The sequence below is a fragment of the Oncorhynchus gorbuscha genome, linkage group LG14 (genome assembly GCF_021184085.1).
Source record: "Oncorhynchus gorbuscha isolate QuinsamMale2020 ecotype Even-year linkage group LG14, OgorEven_v1.0, whole genome shotgun sequence".
Lineage (NCBI taxonomy): Eukaryota > Metazoa > Chordata > Actinopteri > Salmoniformes > Salmonidae > Oncorhynchus > Oncorhynchus gorbuscha.
In genome coordinates this window covers 52,221,921-52,242,465 of record NC_060186.1, presented here as the reverse complement: position 1 = coordinate 52,242,465, position 20,545 = coordinate 52,221,921, and the positions used below count along the sequence as shown (strand labels likewise).

The 20,545-nt window shown below is 41.5% G+C and overlaps 1 protein-coding gene across 1 annotated transcript; it reads right to left on the bottom strand.

Moving 5' to 3' along the window:
* Window positions 1-423: 423 nt before the first annotated feature.
* On the bottom strand, window positions 424-12,948 carry plg (plasminogen). The gene is made up of 19 exons (XM_046298379.1): window positions 12,796-12,948; window positions 11,471-11,606; window positions 11,272-11,378; window positions 10,719-10,833; window positions 10,445-10,584; window positions 9,923-10,043; window positions 9,436-9,554; window positions 7,778-7,940; window positions 7,512-7,636; window positions 7,172-7,331; window positions 3,088-3,290; window positions 2,833-2,981; window positions 2,312-2,405; window positions 2,056-2,170; window positions 1,853-1,927; window positions 1,493-1,633; window positions 1,291-1,397; window positions 983-1,128; window positions 424-832 (listed from the first exon to the last, which is right to left on the bottom strand). The coding sequence occupies exons 1-19, from the start codon at window positions 12,839-12,841 to the stop codon at window positions 668-670; spliced, it is 2,427 nt and encodes an 808-aa protein (XP_046154335.1). The 5' UTR covers window positions 12,842-12,948; the 3' UTR covers window positions 424-667.
* Window positions 12,949-20,545: the final 7,597 nt, after the last annotated feature.

The window sequence follows — 20,545 nt, the reverse complement described above, 5'->3', positions numbered from 1 at the left end:
CTGGTATGGTTCTCAATCAGAGGCAGCTGTCAATCATTGTCCCTGATTGAGAACCATATTTAGGTAACCTGTTTTCCATTGTGTTTTGTGGGTGGTTATTTTCTGTTTAGTGTTGTGTTGCACCTTACAGGACTGTTCGTTGGTTGTTTATTGTTTTGTTTTCAGTGTTCATTAAAATATGGACACTTACCACGCTGCACCTTGGTCCTCCTCTATCTCCAGACGACAAGCGTTACACCGGGCAATCTCCTCATTAGAGTAAGTGTTTTGATAGTTGCAATTTTAGAATGAGAAAATTCTCTGTCTCAAGTTATCCCAAATGTTAATATAACCCCAGTTGTGTTAATGTTATACTTTTATTTTTGACTGACCTGACAGAACTTAATAGAGGTTTCCCATTCAAGATCCCAATTGCACACAATCTGCTACACAATGTCAGCTATTTTATTTTATTTTTTTAACATGTGGCCGAACACCATCGCTGTCTTCCAGGCTAGAACATAATTGCATTGCTAAACAATTGCATTATTTTGTTTTCTTAACAAAAATAATTAACCTTGCAATTTCTGACACTTACCACAAGTATTTAATTTGTACTTTCAATTCTTAACAAAACTAGATTTGTGGCTCAAATGACACATTTCTCCAGATTATGGAGAGTAGGGAGTTAAGAATGAATCTTCATCTGACTGTTAATCCAATCCGTAAACTTTGATACTCTGGCGTACACTCCTGGCTTCAAGGCGTTTGCACAGCCCAGACCCCAGGATGTCACTCCCTGGAGGACAAAGCTGTTCTGGGCATGACACACCAGAGGGCCACCACTGTCACCCTGGAAGAGGTCAAAAACATCATCACCACCAATATCATCATCACTCTAAAACAGTTATGTTTAAAATCACTGTGGAAACTGCAGTTTACAACCAACCACACAGTCCTCACTGATATTGAATGACTACTAGTTGTTGCTGAGCATGTATACCTGACAGCTGTCTGTTCCCCCTTCAATGTTCCCAGCACACATCTCATGGTCCTTGACTCTGTTGTTCAGGTAGGCAGGACGATTACACACTTTATTTTCTATAACAGGGAAGCCCGTCTCCTTGAGGAGCCCATCTCCACCAGTTCCTACAAACACAAAGATCAATATTTAATGTCAGAAAATATAGAAAATAATTGCTACATTTGCAACAACAAAAGTAATAGAGTCCTGAACAGAAGAATTACTTAATTCTGTCTAATGTTATGAGAGAAATCACAAGGGTAAAAAAACATGCATGACTCTTGAACCTTGTGTCTCTCCCCATCCTGTCACATAGCACTCTGTTCCAGGTGGTACCACGTAATCCTTCTCGGGTAAGCATACTGGTAAAACCTTGTCATTTATGAGTGCAGGGCTGCAACCAATCACACAAGTGTTTTTACAGCCTCTGACTTCCAAACAGCAAGACAAATGTGACAAATTTGATTGAGTTTTTCTGGCCTTACTCACGTTTCTAGCTTCAGCAGTGCAATGTCTGTCCTGTCAGGTCCCAGGATCAGTTTCTCCAGGTTACGCTCCTGCTTGGTCGCTTCATTTGCCCTCTCTGTGTGGGTTCCCATGAACACCTTGTAGGCAGATGGCCTCTTTGATCTGATACGCACAAACATAGAAAGACAAACTTTTATTTAATCCATTAGGGCCTCACAGTAAACATTACTAAAAAGTAATGCTCTTCTTCTGTTGTGTAAGAGGCTATCACTCAGCCACTACTACACAGTATAGTGTATGTACAGCTGCTCTTCTTGTTGGTCTACACTTATTGAGTAATAAACCTCAAGACAACTGAGTTAATGCGGACTGCTCTCTCACCTCTCCAGGCAGTGGGCAGCGGTGAGGACCCATTGAGGGGCGATCAGAGTTCCCCCACAGAAATGAACACCAGTGCTTTAGGAGGACAGACAGAAGAGTGAAGAAGTTAGTTATCCAAGAGATATATTGTTTTATCTGTCTGGATGGAAATATCAATACATTAATACAATTTGTGAAAGGGAATGGGATGCTGTCCTCCATACTTGGTCCTCAGGCTGATCTGCCAGGGCCATGAGTGTGGTTTGGACACACAGCCTCCAACGATGCGACCAAAACACCTCTTGGGTTTTGTAACCGGCTGCCCACATTTCAAGCCAGCTGAAGAGCAAAAAGACAGTTTTATTTGTGCATTCTACCATGTACACAGTAACCAAATTGTTCTGGATGTAACACGTTTGTTTCAGCACAGCCATATGTATAATGATTAACAGATACTGTATTTCAATGTAGGCCACATACCGCAATCTGGGATTTGGCAGTAGTCCCATTTTTTGTTTCTGTCTGTGGTGTAGCACCATGGTCCATTCACGTCATTGTCAGGGTTTCTGCAATTCTAACAGTGAAAAAAGACACTGAATTAATTGAGGTGCATCTTCCCAAATGTCTCCTCTATCATATTTTTAACTTTATTTAACCAGGCACGTCAGTTAAGAACATATTCTTATTTTCAATGACGGCCAGGGAACAGTGGGTTAACTGCCTGTTCAGGGGCAGAACGACAGATTTGTACCTTGTCAGCTCGGGGGTTTGAACTCACAACCTTCTGGTTACTAGTCCAACGCTCTAACCACTAGGCTACGCTGCCGCATAATGACATATGCAGTACTTCCACAGTATTGTTTGACAATATTTAAAGGCCCAATGCAGCTCAATATCAAATAACTTCTGGGTAACAATCAAGTAGCTTACTGTGATTGTTTTCAATTAAAATGGTCAAAAAGAGCCTTTAAATACAGTACATCTAAATTCCATGGACTTACGTTGGACTCCAGGCCTTTGTCAGGGTGGGATTCAGGGTTGAAACTGGAATGCTGATGGGGGCTTTGGGAGCTCCACCTCTGACATGTGACACCCAACATGGTCATAGAAGTAGGACCCCTGTATGTCCCCCCATTGCCCACCTTGCAATCTGAACGTCAACAGAAAACGATATCAGTATATAATATAATCAATTGCTCCCCTGAACATTGACAATGTAGATTGAATGGATGGATTAAAGGATTAAAAAGGATGACCATCTAAGGTTGTCTGATCAGGTGTTGGTTTGGGCTGATCGGGTTTGTCAGGCTTGTCAGGTTGGTCAGGCTTAGAAGTAGGCTTGGGAGGCGTTGGGCATTTCTCCACAGCGCAGAACTCCCAACGAACAGAGGGGTCAGTGGTGTAGCACCATGGAGCACGGTCTCCATCAGGGTTCCTACACAGGTTTCTTCTCAAATCGCTGTGAAACATAGGTAAAAGACATGTCATCTAATGTCCTCAGACACTGAATAATGACATAATACCTTGTTTGGCTTAAAATTGGGGTTGGGAATTGCCAGGGATCTCACGATACGATATTATCACCATACTTACACGACCGGTCTAACGTTTTAGAACACCTGTTCATTCAAGGATTTTTCTTTAATTTGACTATTTTCTACATTGTAGAATAATAGTGAAGACATCAAAACTATGAAATAACACATATGGAATCATGTAGTAACCAAAAAAGTGTTCAAAAAATCCAAATATATTTGAGATTCTTGAAATAGCCACCCTTTGCCTTGATGACAGCTTTGCACACTCTTGGCATTCTCTCAACCAGCTTCATGAGGTAGTCACCTGGAATGTATTTCTATTAGCAGGTGTGCCTTGTTAAAAGTTAATTTGTGGAATTTCTTTCCTTAATGTATTTGGTCTTTTACCAAATAGGGCTATCTTCTGTATACCAACCCTACCTTGTCACAACACAAGATAGGGATGGTATACAGAAGATAGCCCTATTTGGTAAAAGACCAAGTCCATATTATGGCAAGAACAGCTCAAATAAGCAAAGAGAAACGGTAGTCCATCATTACTTTAAGACATGAAAGTCAGTCAATACGGACCATTTCAAGAACTGTGAAAGTTTCTTCAAGAGCAGTCGCAAAAACCATCAAGCGCTATGATGAAACTGGCTCTCATGAGGACCGCCACAGGAATGGAAGACCCAGAGTTACCTCTGCAGCAGAGGATAAGTTCATTAGAGTTACCAGCCTCAGAAATTGCAGCCCAATTAAATGCTTCACAGAGTTCAAGTAACAGACACATCTCAATAACAACTGTTCAGAGGAGACTGTGTGAATCAGGCCTTCATGGTCAAATTGCTGCAAAGGAACCACTACTAAAGGACACCAATAAGAAGAAGAGACTTGCTTGGGCCAAGAAACACGAGCAATGGACATTAGACCAGTGGAAATTTGTCCTTTGGTCTAGAGTCCAAATTGGAGATTTTTGGTTCCAACCGCCGTGTCTTTGTGAGACGCTGTGTGGGTGAATGGATGATCTCCGCATGTCTATTTCCCACTGTAAAGCATGGAGGAGGAGGTGTTATGGTGTGGGGGTGCTTTCATGGTAACACTGCCTATGATTTATTTAAAATCACAGGCAGTGTTATCCGCAGTGTTAACTACTTTATTTCGAACCACAGGCACACTTAACCAGCATGGCTACCACAGCATTCTGCAGCGATATGCCATCCCATCTGGTTTGGGCTTAGTGGGACTATCATTTGTTTTTCAACAAGAAAATGACCCAACACACCTCCAGGGTGTGTAAGGGCTATTTTACCAAGAAGGAAAGTAATGGAGTGCTGCATCAGATGACCTGGCCTCCACAATCCCCCGAACTCAACCCAATTGACATGGTTTGGGATGAGTCGGACCACAGAGTGAAGGAAAAGCATCAAACAAGTTCTCACGATATGTGGGAACTCCTTCAAGCATTCCATGTGAAGCTGGTTAAGAGAATACCAAGAGTGTTCAAATCGGTCATCAAGGTAAAGGGTGGCTATTTGAAGAAACTCAAATCTCAAATATATTTTGTTTAACACTTTTTTTGGTTACTACGTGATTCCATATGTGTTATTTCATAGTTTTGATGTTTTCACTATTATTTCACAATGCAGAAAATAGTAAAAATAAAGAAAAACCCTTGAATGAGTAGGTGTTCTAAAACTTTTGACCGGTAGTGTAGGTGCCAATACAATATGTAATACGATTCTTGCGATTCTCACGATTCTGTATGTACTGCGATTCAATACTGCAATTCTATTGCGATTCGATGTTCCAAACATATTGCTCACCATGTCTGCTGCAGAGGGACAAGATAGAGACATTACAAAACGATCAGTCATGGAAATAAAAGTGCTGAAAACATGTTGGCTCACCAGTTAAAAAGAAGATCAATCTAGAGAAGGAGAAATACCTGAGGTTTTGATCAGGTACAGCCAACTACCGCTAGTTAAGTTAATGGGATACTTTAGGATTTTGGCAATGAGGTCCTTTTATCTTCTTCCCCGGAGTCAGATGAACGCTTTTATGTATCTGCGTGCAGTTGCCCCCCAAAATATGCCGTTGAAGTCGGAAGTTTACATACATTTAGGTTGGAGTCATTAAAACTTGTTTTTCAACCACTCCACAAATGTCTTGTTAACAAACTATAGTTTTTGCAAGTCGGTTAGGACATCTACTTTGTGCATGACACAAGTACATTTTCCAACAATTTCACTTATAATTCACTATATCACAATTCCAATGGGTCAGAAGTTAACATACACTAAGAAGACAGTGCCTTTAAACAGAAAATTATGTCATGGCTTTAGAAGCTTCTGATAGGCTAATTTACATCATTTGAGTCAATTGGAGGTGTACCTGTGGATGTATTTCAAGGCCTACCTTCAAACTCAGTGCCTCTTTGCTTGACATCATGGGAAAATCAAAAGAAATCAGCCTCAGAAAAAAATATTGTAGACCTCCACAAGTCTGGTTCATCCTTGGGAGCAAGGTACCACGTTCATCTGTACAAGCAATAGTACGCAAGTATAAACACCATGGGACCACGCAGCCGTCATACTGCTCAGGATGGAGGCACGTTCTGTCTTCTAGAGATGAGTGTAATTTGGTGCGAAAAGTGCAAATCAATTCCAGAACAACAGCAATGGACCTTGTGAAGATGCTGGAGGAAACAGGTACAAAAGTATCTATATCCACAGCAATATACTGTATATAGTCCTATATCGACAACCTGAAAGGCCGCTCAGCAAGGAAGAAGCCACTGCTGCAAAACCACAATAAAAATCTGCACATCGGGACAAAGATCGTACTTTTTGGAGAAATGTCCTCTGGTCTGATAAAACAAAAATAGAACTGTTTGGCCATAATGACCTTTGTTATGTTTGGAGGAAAAAGGGGGAGGCTTGCAAGCCAAAGAACACCATCCCAACCGTGAAGCTCAAGGGTGGCAGCATCTTGTTGTGGGGGTGCTTTGCTGCAGGAGGGACTGGTGCACTGCACAAAATCGATGGCATCATGAGGGTAGAAAATTATGTGGATATATTAAAGCAACATCTCAAGACATTAGTCAGGAACTTAAAGCTTGGTCGCAAATGGGTCTTCCAAATAGACAATGACCCCAAGCATACTTCCAAAGTTATGGCTTAAGGACAACAAAGTCAAGGTATTGGAGTGGCCATCACAAAGCCCTGACCTCAACTCTACAGACAATTTGTGGACAGAGCTGAAAAAGTGTGTGCGAGCAAGGAGGCCTACAAACCTGACTCAGTTACACCAGCTCTGTCAGGAGGAATGGGCCAAAATTGACCCAACTTATTGTGGGAAGCTTGTGGAAGGCTACCCGAAACGTTTGACCCATGTTAAACCATTTAAAGGCAATGCTACCAAATACTAATTGAGTGTATGTAAACTTCTGACCCACTGGGAATGTGATGAAAGAAATAAAATCTGAAATAAATCATTCTCTACTATTATTCTGACATTTCACATTCTTAAAATAAATTGATGATCCTAACTGACCTAAGACAGGGAATTTTTAACAGGATTAAATGTCAGGAATTGTGAAAAACTGAGTTTAAATGTATTTGGCTAAGGTGTATGTAAACTTCCGACTTCAACTGTATGTACTGTGTATATATATAAATACACACTTGATACTTGGAGTCATAGAATCAATTTCATTGATCCCCCCCCCATTTCTACTTTAAATGACCAGATAGTAGAATACAGAAATAAAGTTACAGATGATCTAGATAGAGATTATATTTGACTATGCTCTAGGCCTCACGCTTTAGGGAAGTCCTGAGGTGTCTTCTTGTGACTGTGAGGTGTCATCGAGCTCCAGGACTGGCATTTCTTCCCACTGATGGTCTCTGTCACCATGCCACGATATTCACTCCCGCTGCCCACATAACAGTCTTCCTCAGCTGGAGTGGGAGCTGCGTCATCTGAACATCAAAAATATTATGAACCCTGTTAACCAAATATGAATTTTGGTGAAAAATGTAGGATGTATGGATTGATAGTGGATGATATGAGTTTCATTATGTAGTTAGTGTATAGCAATTTTAGCACCCTATATAAATCCAATGCATTATCATCATCATCACACGACAGTGCAAAGTGACCTGGTCCAGGAACGTCTCCACAGCTAGGCACCTTGCAGTACTCCCAACGTGTCTCTGGGTCTGTAGTGTAGCACCAGGGCATCCTCTCATTGTCTGGGTTCCTGCAGTAGTTCAGGTCCAGGCCTCTGACAGGAACACAAACAACCACTCATATTGGTTAAGTCACAGTCAGTCTGCATCTTCAAGACATTAAAACACTGACAAATGCAATGCTCTGCTCTTGTTTAAGTAAAAACAAGTTGCCCAATCCCGTGGGTTGATCTTACTTGCATGGGTAGTTGTCTGGAGTTCTGTTGTGCTTTTGGGGCGTCTGAGCTGCCCAGACCTGACAGGCTTTCCCAGATGTTGTCACGGCAACAGTTCCCCTGTAGGCACCGCCGTCGCCTGTGCTACAGGTGAGCTCCTCCACCACTGTGGGAGGCTCAGAAGCTAGGGGAGAGGGAGAGAGAAGGGAGAGAGAAGGGAGAGTGAGTAAACTCATGTTTGAATTATTTTTATGTGAAAGAGCAGGGGTCATGGGGAGGGTCCTGCTTTTTGCTCCATAAATGAGGCACTGTGCTTTTACTGGTATTTCTGCATTATCCTGCAAGTGTTGCTGCAGGTAGAAAATCCTAGGAAATATTCTGTAATTGACACAAGTTGTCTTCAAACAATCAATCAACGTCTGGTTGTGATCGTGTGTTCGGGCGAGGTATCACCTGAGCCAGGAAAAATGTAGCTTTGCGAATCTTGATCGCACAAAACTTATTATTTGGCAAGGGAATACTATTTGTAGATCAGTCATTCTACACCTCACTTTGCTCAAGCTGATCTTCTACAACAGACTCGGAAGTTGTAGCTACAAATTGGTCAATTAGGTGCAGTTAAAGGGGAGAGTTAATGAAACCAAACATGGAAGTGCAGTCTATATAAAAGTACAGTACATGGAAAGACCAGAATATACTGTGTAAAAATTCTGCTGGGACATTTGCTGCATATGGGGCGGCAGGGTAGCCTAGTGGTTAGAGCGTTGGACTAGTAACCGGAAGGTTGCTAGTTCATACCCCCGAGCTGACAAGGTACAAATCTGTCGTTCTGCCCCTGAACAGGCTGTTAACCCACTGTTCCCAGGCCGTCAATGAAAATAAGAATTTGTTCTTAACTGACTTGCCTGGTTAAATAAAGGTAAAATAAAAAAAAATATGACAATAATATACACTGAGTATAACAAACATTAGTGAACACCTTCCTAATATTGAGACAGGGCATGGACTCTACAAGGTGTCAAAAGTATTCCACAGGGATGTTGGCCCATGTTGACTCCAATACTTCCCACAGTTATGTCAAGTTGGCTGGATGCCCTTTGGGTGGTGGACCATTCTTGATACACACGGGAAACTGTTGAGAGTGAAAAACCCAGCAGCGTTGCAGCTCTTGACACAAACCGGTGCGCCTGGCACCTAATACCCTGTTCAAAGACATTTAAATATTTAGATTTGCCAATTCACCCTCTGAATGGCACATATACACGATTCATGTCTCAAAAAGTCTACTATACTACAAACAAAAATGTGAAAAAGACCGTGTTTGAAATCAAGAAATAGAAAAGCCTCTCGATAATAACGGAGAAATTCACTGACACAAACAACCAATATGTGAACAAGTATGGTCAAATTAAATAGTGAATTTTGCTTAAAAATATTTTGGCTAATCGGATAATTAAGTGGTACACACACAACAATTTATTTACACGTGGTGTGAGAAGGTGCTATATTGGCCTCTTGTGGTGAGATGATGAAAATGCGGAGTAGAAAAACAACTTGACCAAAAGGTAGATGGGATGAGAGAAAAGACTAAAAGACATGAATGGGATGACAGTCACTAGTAGGTTCCTGGTGGGCAGAGGGGACAGGGGAGAGATAGAAAAGATAGGGTGAAAGCTCACTGCAGCGAGGGATGGAGCAGAAGTCCCAGCGTTTGGAGGGGCTGGTGGTGAAGCACCAGGGTTTGGGGTCCCCATCTGGGTTCCTACAGTAGTCCTCCTCCAGGTACTTCTCAGGAAGACTAGAGAGACAGGGAAAGGGACACAGGAAGAGGTCAAGAGGGGCAGATGAAGGAGCACATGGTAAACATATAAACTGGAGGTAGCCTAGTGGTTAGAGCGTTGGGCCAGTAACTGAAATGTCGCTGGATCGAATCCTCAAGTTGACCAGGTAAAAATCTGAGCAAGGCAGTTAACCCACTGTTCCCCAGGTGCCGAAGACTGGATGTCAATTATGGCAGCCCACCTGCACCTCTCTGACTCAGAGGGGTTGGGTTAAATGCAGAATACACATTTCAGTTGAAGGCATTCAGTAGTACAACTGACTAGGTATCCCCCAATCCCTATTTATCCAATATTACATAGAGAGAGAGACAGTAAAGTCTCTTACGCGCTGGGACTGTAGCCGTGGTTGTGAGGTTTCTGTGCGTCCCAGCGCTGACAGGTGTAACCATTCTCAGTGGTAGAGATCTTTCCCCTGTAGTCCTCACCACTGCAGTGCATGCATTCCTCTGTGGGACAAACAATGGCACTTTAGAAATAAAACACTTCCAAATTACACCCACTGTATTAACAAAGTGATGTTGTGATGAGGAAAAGTGACTAAAAAAGCGAGTCAACTGAATTGTCTCTATAGCAGAGCCCTTTTTGTTTCTTGGTAGGACTCTTTTGGGTTCCATGTATAACCCTCTGTGGAAAGGGTTCTACATGGAACCTAAAAGGGAACCAAAAAAAGGGGTTCTTCAAAGGGTTCTCCTATGGGGACAGCCGAAGAACCCTTTTAGGTTCTAGATAGCACTTTTGTTTCTAAGAGTGTAATCTGCTTTTGGGATTTTAACTTTTTATACCAACGTGACATCAGCTATTTGATCATCTTATTGGCAGTGGGGAAATAACAAGATATTAAGGGTACCGCTGCAGTCCTGGACGTTGCAGGTCTCCCACCTGGTCTCAGGGTCTCTGGTGTAGCACCAAGGTCCTTTGCTGTCGCCATCTGGATTTCTACAGAAGTTGGACTCCAGGTCGGCATTGGGGTGTGTTGCAGGGGTCATGCTGTGGGAATGATTCTGTGAATTTACTTCTGCTGCAAAGAAATCTAACCACACAAGTTGCTTGTAGTCAATAATATGTCAATAAAATACTTTATAGGAATATGAGAAATATTGTAGGTGTGTGTGTGAACATACTTGGGGTTATGGGGGTATTTTGATGCCCATCTCTGGCATTTCTTCCCGGATTTTGTTTTGGACTTAGTTCCTCTGTAGTCCATACCGATTCCATTCACACACTCCATCAAGTACACTATAAATACATAGAATAGCATGTCTCAACAGCAGTAGGTGGGTGGATTGGTTAATAATCTTTGAGATTTTATTAGGCAAGTTCAGCAATGTACTAAATACCCCTCTTGGGTAATCAAAAAGCATCATCAGGCCTTTACTATCTGAGACGTGGTCAGTATGTATTTGATATACCGTATGTACCTCCCACTGAAAGACTGATTGGACTGGGTTGTTTAGATAATCTGCATCACCTCTTCTGTTTGCTTACAGACACAGTCCAAACCTCTTACTGGACTCTCCACAGAGGTTAGCTAAATATTAACCGATAATAATGTGGACTAATACAATCACATGAAACTCACAGTCCTACATTTAGATCATTATGCATTAATGATGATAGGAAGCCCTTTCAGGCCTAGCTACTTATCGAGAGAATCTGAAAGGCTTTACGACTTGCCTTTCTTTTCGTAGAGAGCTGTGCTGGTTCTTCTCAGAACTTGCTCTGTTTTGGTGTTTGCAGGTATTGTCAAACATTCTTGATCCTTTTCAATGTATATAAAGGACCTGCCAAGAAACATTCAGAATGAAATCTGAATATGTAACTCATGTGTAAATCATTATCGCTGTTCATGTAATGGCCATATGCCTTAAGTTACCTGCAAGTGAAAGCTGTTTCAGCATTACACTTGATGGCACATTCTATGACCGTGCCTACTGAGTACTCCCTCTTCAGTATAGACATAATCCGGGCGCCCTCTGTTTTTGCATATTCATCCAGGATACCCGCACTGACTGAATAGACAAACAGATAAGAAATAATTAGTAAGACTGAATTTGCTTACAATTGCTCTGTGATGCAAAGCTAAAACTCAATGATTTCAGGGCTAAACTGCTGTTAAAGACCACTATAGGATAGAGATTGCAACATGAAGGTATATTGACAGATTAGCCATTTGTGGAGTGGACATACACCACAGACAAAAAAAACAGTTATTTCAAAACCATTTACAACTAAGAGAAATACATAGAAATGTTTGTGTAATGAACAGTGTTTTAACACAACATTGTTCCTTTTACTCTTAAATACAGTGCAAAACGTATTGTATTTACTCATTCTTCCACAGTAGCCTACTTATTATACAGCAGTAAATCTAGCCCAATAAGGCACGAGGGGTTGTGGTATATGGCCAATATGCCACAGCTAAGGGCTGTTCTTAGGCACGACACATCAAGGAGTGCCTGGACACAGCCCTTAGCCGTGGTATATTTGCCATAACCCACAAACCCCAGAGGTGCCTTACTGCTATTATGAACTGGTTACCAACGTAATTAGAGCAGTAAAAATAAATGTTTTGTCATACCCGTGGTATACGTCTGATATACCACGGCTGTCAGCCAATCAGCATTCAAGGGTTGAACCACCTAGTTTATGAATAGTAATTAAACTGGTTGTGGTAGAATATGGACACATAGGATATACAGTATAAATGATGAGGGTGGCAGGTAGCCTAGCGTTCACGAGGGTTGGACCAGCAACTGAAAAGCTGCTGGTTCGAATCCCTGAGCGGACGAGGTGAAAACTCTGTCAATGGGCACTTGAGCAAGGCACTTAACCTTAATTGCACCTGTAAATCGCTCCGTATAGCCGATCAGTATTCAGGACTCGAACCCCCCAGTTTATAAAGGCTAATAATGAGTTACAATACAATGTACAGTAGGCCTATCTGCAAGATGAATTACACAGTAAGAAGAAGAATACAGTTTTAAGGTTTGACAGAAGATAATCTTACAAAATTATTAGATTAAAGAACTAAGCACATCTGAAGTAAATCCATGAACACAGGAACCAAGCAAAACACTTCAGTGTACAGATAGGACTAATTTGTGAATAAATGCTCAATTTGCAAGTATAAACACTGTGTGGGAGTCCTTCAGTTCACTTCAACTTAAAATGTGTAAAATGATGCCAGCTGTATCTTACCTGCAGAGAAAAGGAAGCCTAGCAACACTGCTTTGTACAGGTCCATGATGCAGCACTGTCAAGCAGTGCGTACAAACTCACCAGTGGGATACGTTTTGTGTCGTTTAAACCATGTCAGTGAGACAAAATAGATAGATTTCAGTCATCAGTCAATCATTGGCCTAACAAGGACACGGAGCAGAGGTCAGGCTCTGTTTGTCAATGGGCTTTTATTCCCTTCACATACATAGTACTGTCATGATGTACAGTAGGCTACAGCTCCTTTCAGCCTAACTGATTGTGAAATCTTTCATCCATAACTAATTTTTATACTGTATGAGGGATTTGTATTCTAATCAATAATGTTGTGTCACTCTGTATGTACAGCCACACCTCAAAACCCCTATTAGAAATCAAAGGCAGAGGTAGTGTTTAGTGACATGTTTTAGTGCAAAAATCAATAGGTTAATGCAATAAATGAAAGTAGATTTAAATGTTTCAGATGTTTTGTTTCAGAGCATTTCATTTTGATAACAAATTATCTGTGTATACTAGTTTTGTGTAAAATCGATATTGGTGGTTAATTATCAGCTAATAGAGACCAATGTCCTCTTTTACAAACAGAACTTTACCAAACAACCTACTTATGTAATTGAGTAATTCACTGAATCGCCTCATTTCAGGTACTTGATACTCTTTTTGCAAGAATTACTGAAACGGCTTCCCTCTCATTCATTCATTATGCCTCAGGTATGAGAGACAGGGAAGGTGAACCGAGAGGGGTAATTATAGGTATATAATGATACCATACTATTAGTTGTAGGAATTGTATTTCACAATCGGCCTACTCTCCCTCTCTCTCTCTCTGGAAAACCTGTTCTTCCTCGATGAGGCTTCATTTTGGGTACACGTCACCTCGGCGGGAAGTGGGAACGACATTACATGGCTGGATGACAGATAGATACATCAATATTTTTGACTGCATCTGCATGTTTAAAAAAAACTATTGTTGTTGGCCAATAGCCAATGTTAGATAGCCTACCTTATTTGGCCATCTTAGAAGAATTCATATCAGAAAAAAACTTCTGAAACTTTTACCGCCGAAAGTGCCATTGTTTGGCGCCATACTACACGATTCATTCAACCGCTACTCCTTAAATGTGAAATACAGTTCTTGACTATATGCTTCTAGAGACAATGTACGCCTAGCCCTCCATAGCCATTAGCCTACATTTCTCACTCTACATTACTATTGTATACGACCTTTTCAACGAATGAGTAATTTGTTAATTTTATGGTGGACTAAACAAAACAACTCATATTTTCTCTCCTTGGAGGTTGATGTTTACAGTAACAGTAACCACTGGCGACGAATAAAACATGAGTGTAGCTTACTCTTGGGAGAGACACGCCAAAGCGAAGGGAACTATGTCTTTTTATTTGATTTAAAGAAAAAGGTACGTTTTTACCTTACTATAATAAAAATGAATTGCTTTTTCATGGAATGTATACTTTTCTACTAATAATCTATTCAAGACAACTCAACCATTTTTTTTAAAGTTAGAAACGTACTTTGCTTTTTTGTTGTTGATAAAGGTCTATCTATAATGCACATATAATGTAGGATATTGTGCAAAACCTCACATGTGAGCTATTCAAGTAAAACATTTCGGGTAATGTGGGGTAAATATCCCCCCTGGATTCACCTGGTCAGTCTGGGTCATGGAAAGAGCAGGTGTTCCTAATATTTAGTTCACTCCGTGTAAAAGAAAGTTTGTAGCTGTAACTTAATTAATTCGATTTATATCACGTTTTCTAAATGAAAAAACATTAGCTCAACTTAAATCAGAATCCTTTTGTTAGAATGACTTAAAAAATGTAGAGTAAGTTATCCCACATTACCCTATTACAACCTTCCCTACATTTATCTTTCCAACTTGCAGAGACCAGACATTACTCAAAAACATGCCATTGTTAACAGAAGGTGATAATCAAGAGTATTTCATGAAGCATCTCTGAATGTAATAATGTCAGCTGAAATCCCCATGGACAACAATAGCCTGAGAACATGGTCATCAGGTGGATCGTTTGAGCCAGAGGCAGACCAGGGCCAGGTACAACGACAGGAGCCACATAACACTGGAACACAAGACATGGATAACCAGAGGACCCACCTGAACCCTCATGCAGCTGAGCTAGGCTCACAGGAGGATGCCTTATCAGTACACACTACACGACAACTAATGCTACAGAGAGCTCTCCAGCAGGTCAGTAGTGTATTTATACCATACAACGTAGCCTACTATTGTAGACATATTTGTTTCAAGTTTCAGTCTGAATTGCTTTTACTCACTGATTTGATGCATGCACTCTTGCTTACCAGTAGGTGGCAGTAACATATCAATTTGCAGTTGTATTCAAAACTACTTATAAATAACAGTCATATTTAGCAGATGCTCTTATACAGAGCGACTTACAGGAGCAATTAAGGTTAAGTGCCTTTGCTCAAGTGCACATCGACAGAGTTTTCACCTCTTCGGCTCAGGGATTCGAACCAGCAACTTTTCAGTTACTGGTCCAACCCTCTTAAACGCTAGGCTACCTGACACCCTCATCATTTATACTGTATATCCTATGTGTACATATTCTACCACAACCAGTTGTATTACTATTTATAAACTGGGTGGTTCGAGCCCTGAATGCTGATTGGCTGACAGCCACGGTATATCAGACGTATACCACGGGTATGACAAAACTATTATTTTTACTGCTCTAATTACGTTGGTAACCAGTTTATAATAGCAATAAGGCACCTCGGAGGTTTGTGGTAGGCTTCCTGACACCCTCATCATTTATACTGTATATCCTATGTGTACATATTCTACCACAACCAGTTGTATTACCATTTATAAACTGGGTGGTTCGAGCCCTGAATGCTGATTGACTGACAGCCACGGTATATCAGACGTATACCACGGGTATTTTTACTGCTCTAATTACATTGGTAATTCATTTTTAATAGCAATAAGGCACCTCGTGCTGTATCCTGTGCATGTGATGATTAAAGGTTAATTTATGTTGTGGTATAACATAGTGATGGTGAAGCTGTCAACAGACCCTGCTGTGTGTTGAGTGTTGTCTATGTATGCATCGATGCAGGGCCCAGGGCAAAAGGAGCAGCTAGTTCAACAGCAGGTGGAGCAGCTACACAGAATTGTACAGGAGCAGAGCAGACTCCTCTCCCTCATGGGGCCAGGTGGGTACTGACTGACTGAGCTCAACGTAAAACAACCACCATCAAGTAGCAAATACAAATTCATTCAGTGGAAAGGCATGAAATATGTTTACAAAGTAGTATTTTGTTAGAAAGTGCAAAGTCAATTTAGTCCATTTAACTGTATTTGATGATCTTGAAAATAGATTTAGTCCAAAGGGACTTTCCAAAGTGTTGATAGTTTAGAGATTATCATTTGTTTTTGTGGTTACTAAGAAGATCATGTCAGCTCCAAGGCAGTGATTGCTTAAGATTTGTCAAGTACACAGAGGCAATAACACAATGCTCTGTTGGGTAATTTAAGAAACTACATGGAATTTCATCTTGTAGCAGCACTAATCTTTTCAGGCTAAACAGGTTTTTCTGAACTAATGAACAGCCACAGGTGTGTATAAGGACCGTCACATAATCTCCAGTGATAAATCAGAGACATGTATAAAGCACATAAAGCTGCTATCCATTCATGTCCACTTACATTTACTTTCTTCAAAAAGCTCTTTACACAAAAGACCCAATGAGGTTAAAGTGCAATGTACCATGGCGTTTAGCTGAGTTTTCACTTTACCTTTGTTTTCGCCCTGAAAAACCCAGTGGGAAATGACTTATAGGCCTAGTGCAGTCAAAAACAGGATTTTCCTGTGTTTTATATATATTTCCACACTATGAGGCTGGAATAATACTGTGAAATTGTGCAAATTATGATACAATGCCCTTTTAGTGTAAGAGCTGTTTGAAAATCCTTTCAGCCTGTTTTGGTGTGATGGAGTTTTGGCCTGCCTGGTAACAAACCTCTCTACCAATAACAGCTAGTTTTCAATTTTCCACTCCCCACTCTATACGCTTCAATATGAGGTCCTAAACCTAGCATGAAAGTGAATCCTTGTAGCTGTGTGGGCTAATATTGTCAGAATGTTTGTCTTGGGGTAAGTTGAGTGTGTTTTCATCCCAGGCCTAATGCAAGGCATTATCACTGGGATATGAGGTAACAACAGGGCCTGGCCTATGTTAAAAGTGTCAATAAAGGTACAAAGTGTTGAGGGCATAGCGTTAGTTGTTAAGCCTGTGTTAAAAGATGCTTAAAATATTTAAAAGACAAAAAAAGCGATTGTGGTTGTGTTAAATTGTGTTTGGAGAAATAAAGATAGACATGGTTTTAAAAAGGTAGTGGTAACATTTCATTCAGTACAGAAGTTTGTAACTTATCCAAAAATACCACTTTGTTTTGGACAAGCAATGTTTTCAAAACTAAAGTTTACATGAATTCTGATTATTTTCAGGGAAACACAACATCCTGAAATATACAGTGGGGCAAAAAAGTATTTAGTCAGCCACCAATTGTGCAAGTTCTCCCACTTAAAAAGATGAGAGAAGCCTGTTTCATCATAGGTACACTTCAACTATGACAGACAAAATTAGAAAAAAAATCCAGAAAATCACATTGTAGGATTTTTAATGAATTTATTTGCAAATTATGGTGGAAAATAAGTATTTGGTCAATAACAAAAGTTTATCTCAATACTTTGTTATATACCCTTTGTTGGCAATGACAGAGGTCAAACGTTTTCTGTAAGTCTTCACAAGGTTTTCACACACTGTTGCTGGTATTTTGGCCCATTCCTCCATGCAGATCTCCTCTAGAGCAGTGATGTTTTGGGGCTGTTGCTGGGCAACACAGACTTTCAACTCTCTCCAAAGATTTTCTATGGGTTGAGATCTGAAGACTGGCTAGGCCACTCCAGGACCTTGAAATGCTTCTTACGAAGCCACTCCTTTGTTGCCCGGGCGGTGTGTTTGGGATCATTGTCATGCTGAAAGACCCAGCCACGTTTCATCTTCAATGCCCTTGCTGATGGAAGGAGGTTTTCACTCAAAAGCTCACGATACATGGCCCCATTCATTCTTTCCTTTACACAGATCAGTTGTCCTGGTCCCTTTGCAGAAAAACAGCCCCAAAGTATGATGTTTCCACCCCCATGCTTCACAGTAGGTATGGTGTTCTTTGGATGCAACTCAGCATTCTTTGTCCTCCAAACACGACGAGTTGAGTTTTTAACAAAAAGTTATATTTCATCTGACCATTTGACACTCTCCCAATCTTCTTCTGGATTTTTCAAATGCTCTCTAGCAAACTTCAGATGGGCCTGGACATGTACTGGCTTAAGCAGGGGGACACGTCTGGCACTGCAGGATTTGAGTCCCTGGCGGCGTAGTGTGTTACTGATGGTAGGCTTTGTTACTTTGGTCCCAGCTCTCTGCAGGTCATTCACTAGGTCCCCCCGTGTGGTTCTGGGTTTTTGCTCACTGTTCTTGTGATCATTTTGACCCCCCGGGGTGAGATCTTGCGTCGAGCCGCAGATCGAGGGAGATTATCAATGGTCTTGTATGTCTGAAACCCCACCTCTTTAAGGAATACCTAGGATAGGATAAGTATTCCCTCTCCCCCCCCCTTTAAGATTTAGATGCACTATTGTAAAGTGACTGTTCCACTGGATCTCATAAGGTGAATGCACCAATTTGTAAGTCGCTCTGGATAAGAGCGTCTGCTAAATGACTTAAATGTAAATGTAAATGTAATTTCCTAATAATTGCTCCCACGGTTGATTGCTTCAAACCAAGCTGCTTACCTATTGCAGATTCAGTTTTCCCAGCCTGGTGCAGGTCTACAATTTTGTTTCTGGTGTCCTTGGTCTTGGCCATAGTGGAGTTTGGAGTGTGACTGTTTGAGGTTGTGGACAGGTGTCTTTTATACTGATAACAAGTTCAAACAGGTGCCCATAATACAGGTAACGAGTGGAGGACAGAGGAGCCTCTTAAAGAAGAAGTTACAGGTCTGTGAGAGCCAGAAATCTTGCTTGTTTGTAGGTGACCAAATACTTATTTTCCACCATCATTTGCAAATAAATTCATAAAAAATCCTACAATGTGATTTTCTGGATTTTTCTTTTCATTTTGTCTGTCATAGTTGAAGTGTACCTATGATGAAACAGGCCTCTCTCATCTTTTTAAGTGGGAGAACTTGCACAATTGGTGGCTGACTAAATACTTTTTTGCCCCACTGTATTTATAAAACCCTGTTCTAGCTGTGTGTGCAATTTGGTGACTCACCAAAGTTACAATCCAAAAACATACTGTTACATACTACACAGAAAGCTACCATTAGTCCACTGCTATCACACATGTTCCAACTCTAGGGACATAGACCTTCTAAAAAATAATTATTAAACATCATCAGCCCAAGTAAGTCCGACCGACCAGGAATACGACTTTTTGAACTGATTCCAGAGGCTGACCCAAAACAACGCCGCCGGAGAAGAGGAAGACGGAGTGGTCTTCTGGTCAGACTTCGGAGGCGCGCACACCAACCACCGCTGCTATAACTTCCGCGAGGCATACAAGGCCCTCCTTTCGGCAAATCTGACCACAGCTCCATTTTGCTCCTCCCTTCCTATAGGCAGAGTCTCAAAGACAATGTACCCATGCTAAGGGCTATTCAACGCTGGTCTGACCAATCGGAATCCATGCTTCAGGATTGTTTTGATCACGCGGACTGGGACATGTTTCTGGTAGACTCAGAGGGTAATATCGACCTATACGCTGATTCTGTGAGTGAGTTTATAAGGAAGTGTAAGACAAACTAAACACCTTTGCCCGCTTTGAGGATAACACAGTGCCACCAACGCAGCCCGCTACCAAGGACTGTGGGCTCTCCTTCTCCGTGGCCAACGTGAGTAAGACATTTAAATGTGTTAACTCTCGCAAAGCTGCCCGTCCAGACGGCATCCCTAGCCGCATCCTCAGAGCTTGCTCAGACCAGCTGGCTGGTGTATTTCCGGACATATTCAATCTCTCCCATATCCCAGTCTGCTGTGCCCACATGCTTCAAGATGGCCACCATTGTTTCTATACCCAAGAAGGCATAGGTATCTGAACTAAATGACTATCGCCCAGTAGCACTCACTTCTGTCATCGTTAAGTGCTTTGAGAGACTAGTCAAGGATCATATCCCCTCCACCTTACCTGACACCCTAGACCCACTTCAATTTGCTTACCGCCCCAATAGGTCCACAGACGATGCAATCGCCCTCACACTGTACACTGCCCTATCCCATCTGGACAAGAGGAATACCTATGTAAGAATGCTGTTCTCACAAGGGTGTGCTCAGCCCCCTCCTGTACTCCCTGTACACCCATGTCTGTGTGACCATGCACGCCTCCATCTCATTCATCAAGTTTGCAGAAGATACAACAGTAGTGGGTTGATTACCAACAACAACGAGACAGCCTACAGGGAGGAGGTGAGGGTGTCAGGAAAACAACCTCTCACTCAACGTCAAAAAAAAGAAGAGATGATCCTGGACTTCAGGAAACAGCAGGGTAGCACCCCCCTACTGACAGGACAGCAGTGGAGAAGGTGGAAAGTTTTAAGTTCCTCGGCATACACATCAAGGACAAACTGAAATGGTCCACCCACACAGACAGTGTAGTGTTGCGCCTCTT

What these genes read in the sequence shown, in the direction of transcription:
- plg (XM_046298379.1), bottom strand. Translation starts at nt 12,841, where the DNA reads ATGGACCTGTACAAAGCAGTGTTGCTAGGCTTCCTTTTCTCTGCAG. An exon ending in CACGGCTACAGTCCCAGCGC is followed by an intron (nt 9,555 to 9,922) that starts GTAAGAGACTTT and finishes CTGTCTCTCTAG; the next exon opens with TCTTCCTGAGAAGTACCTGG. An exon ending in AGGATGGGGAGAGACACAAG is followed by an intron (nt 1,129 to 1,290) that starts GTTCAAGAGTCA and finishes TTGTGTTTGTAG; the next exon opens with GAACTGGTGGAGATGGGCTC.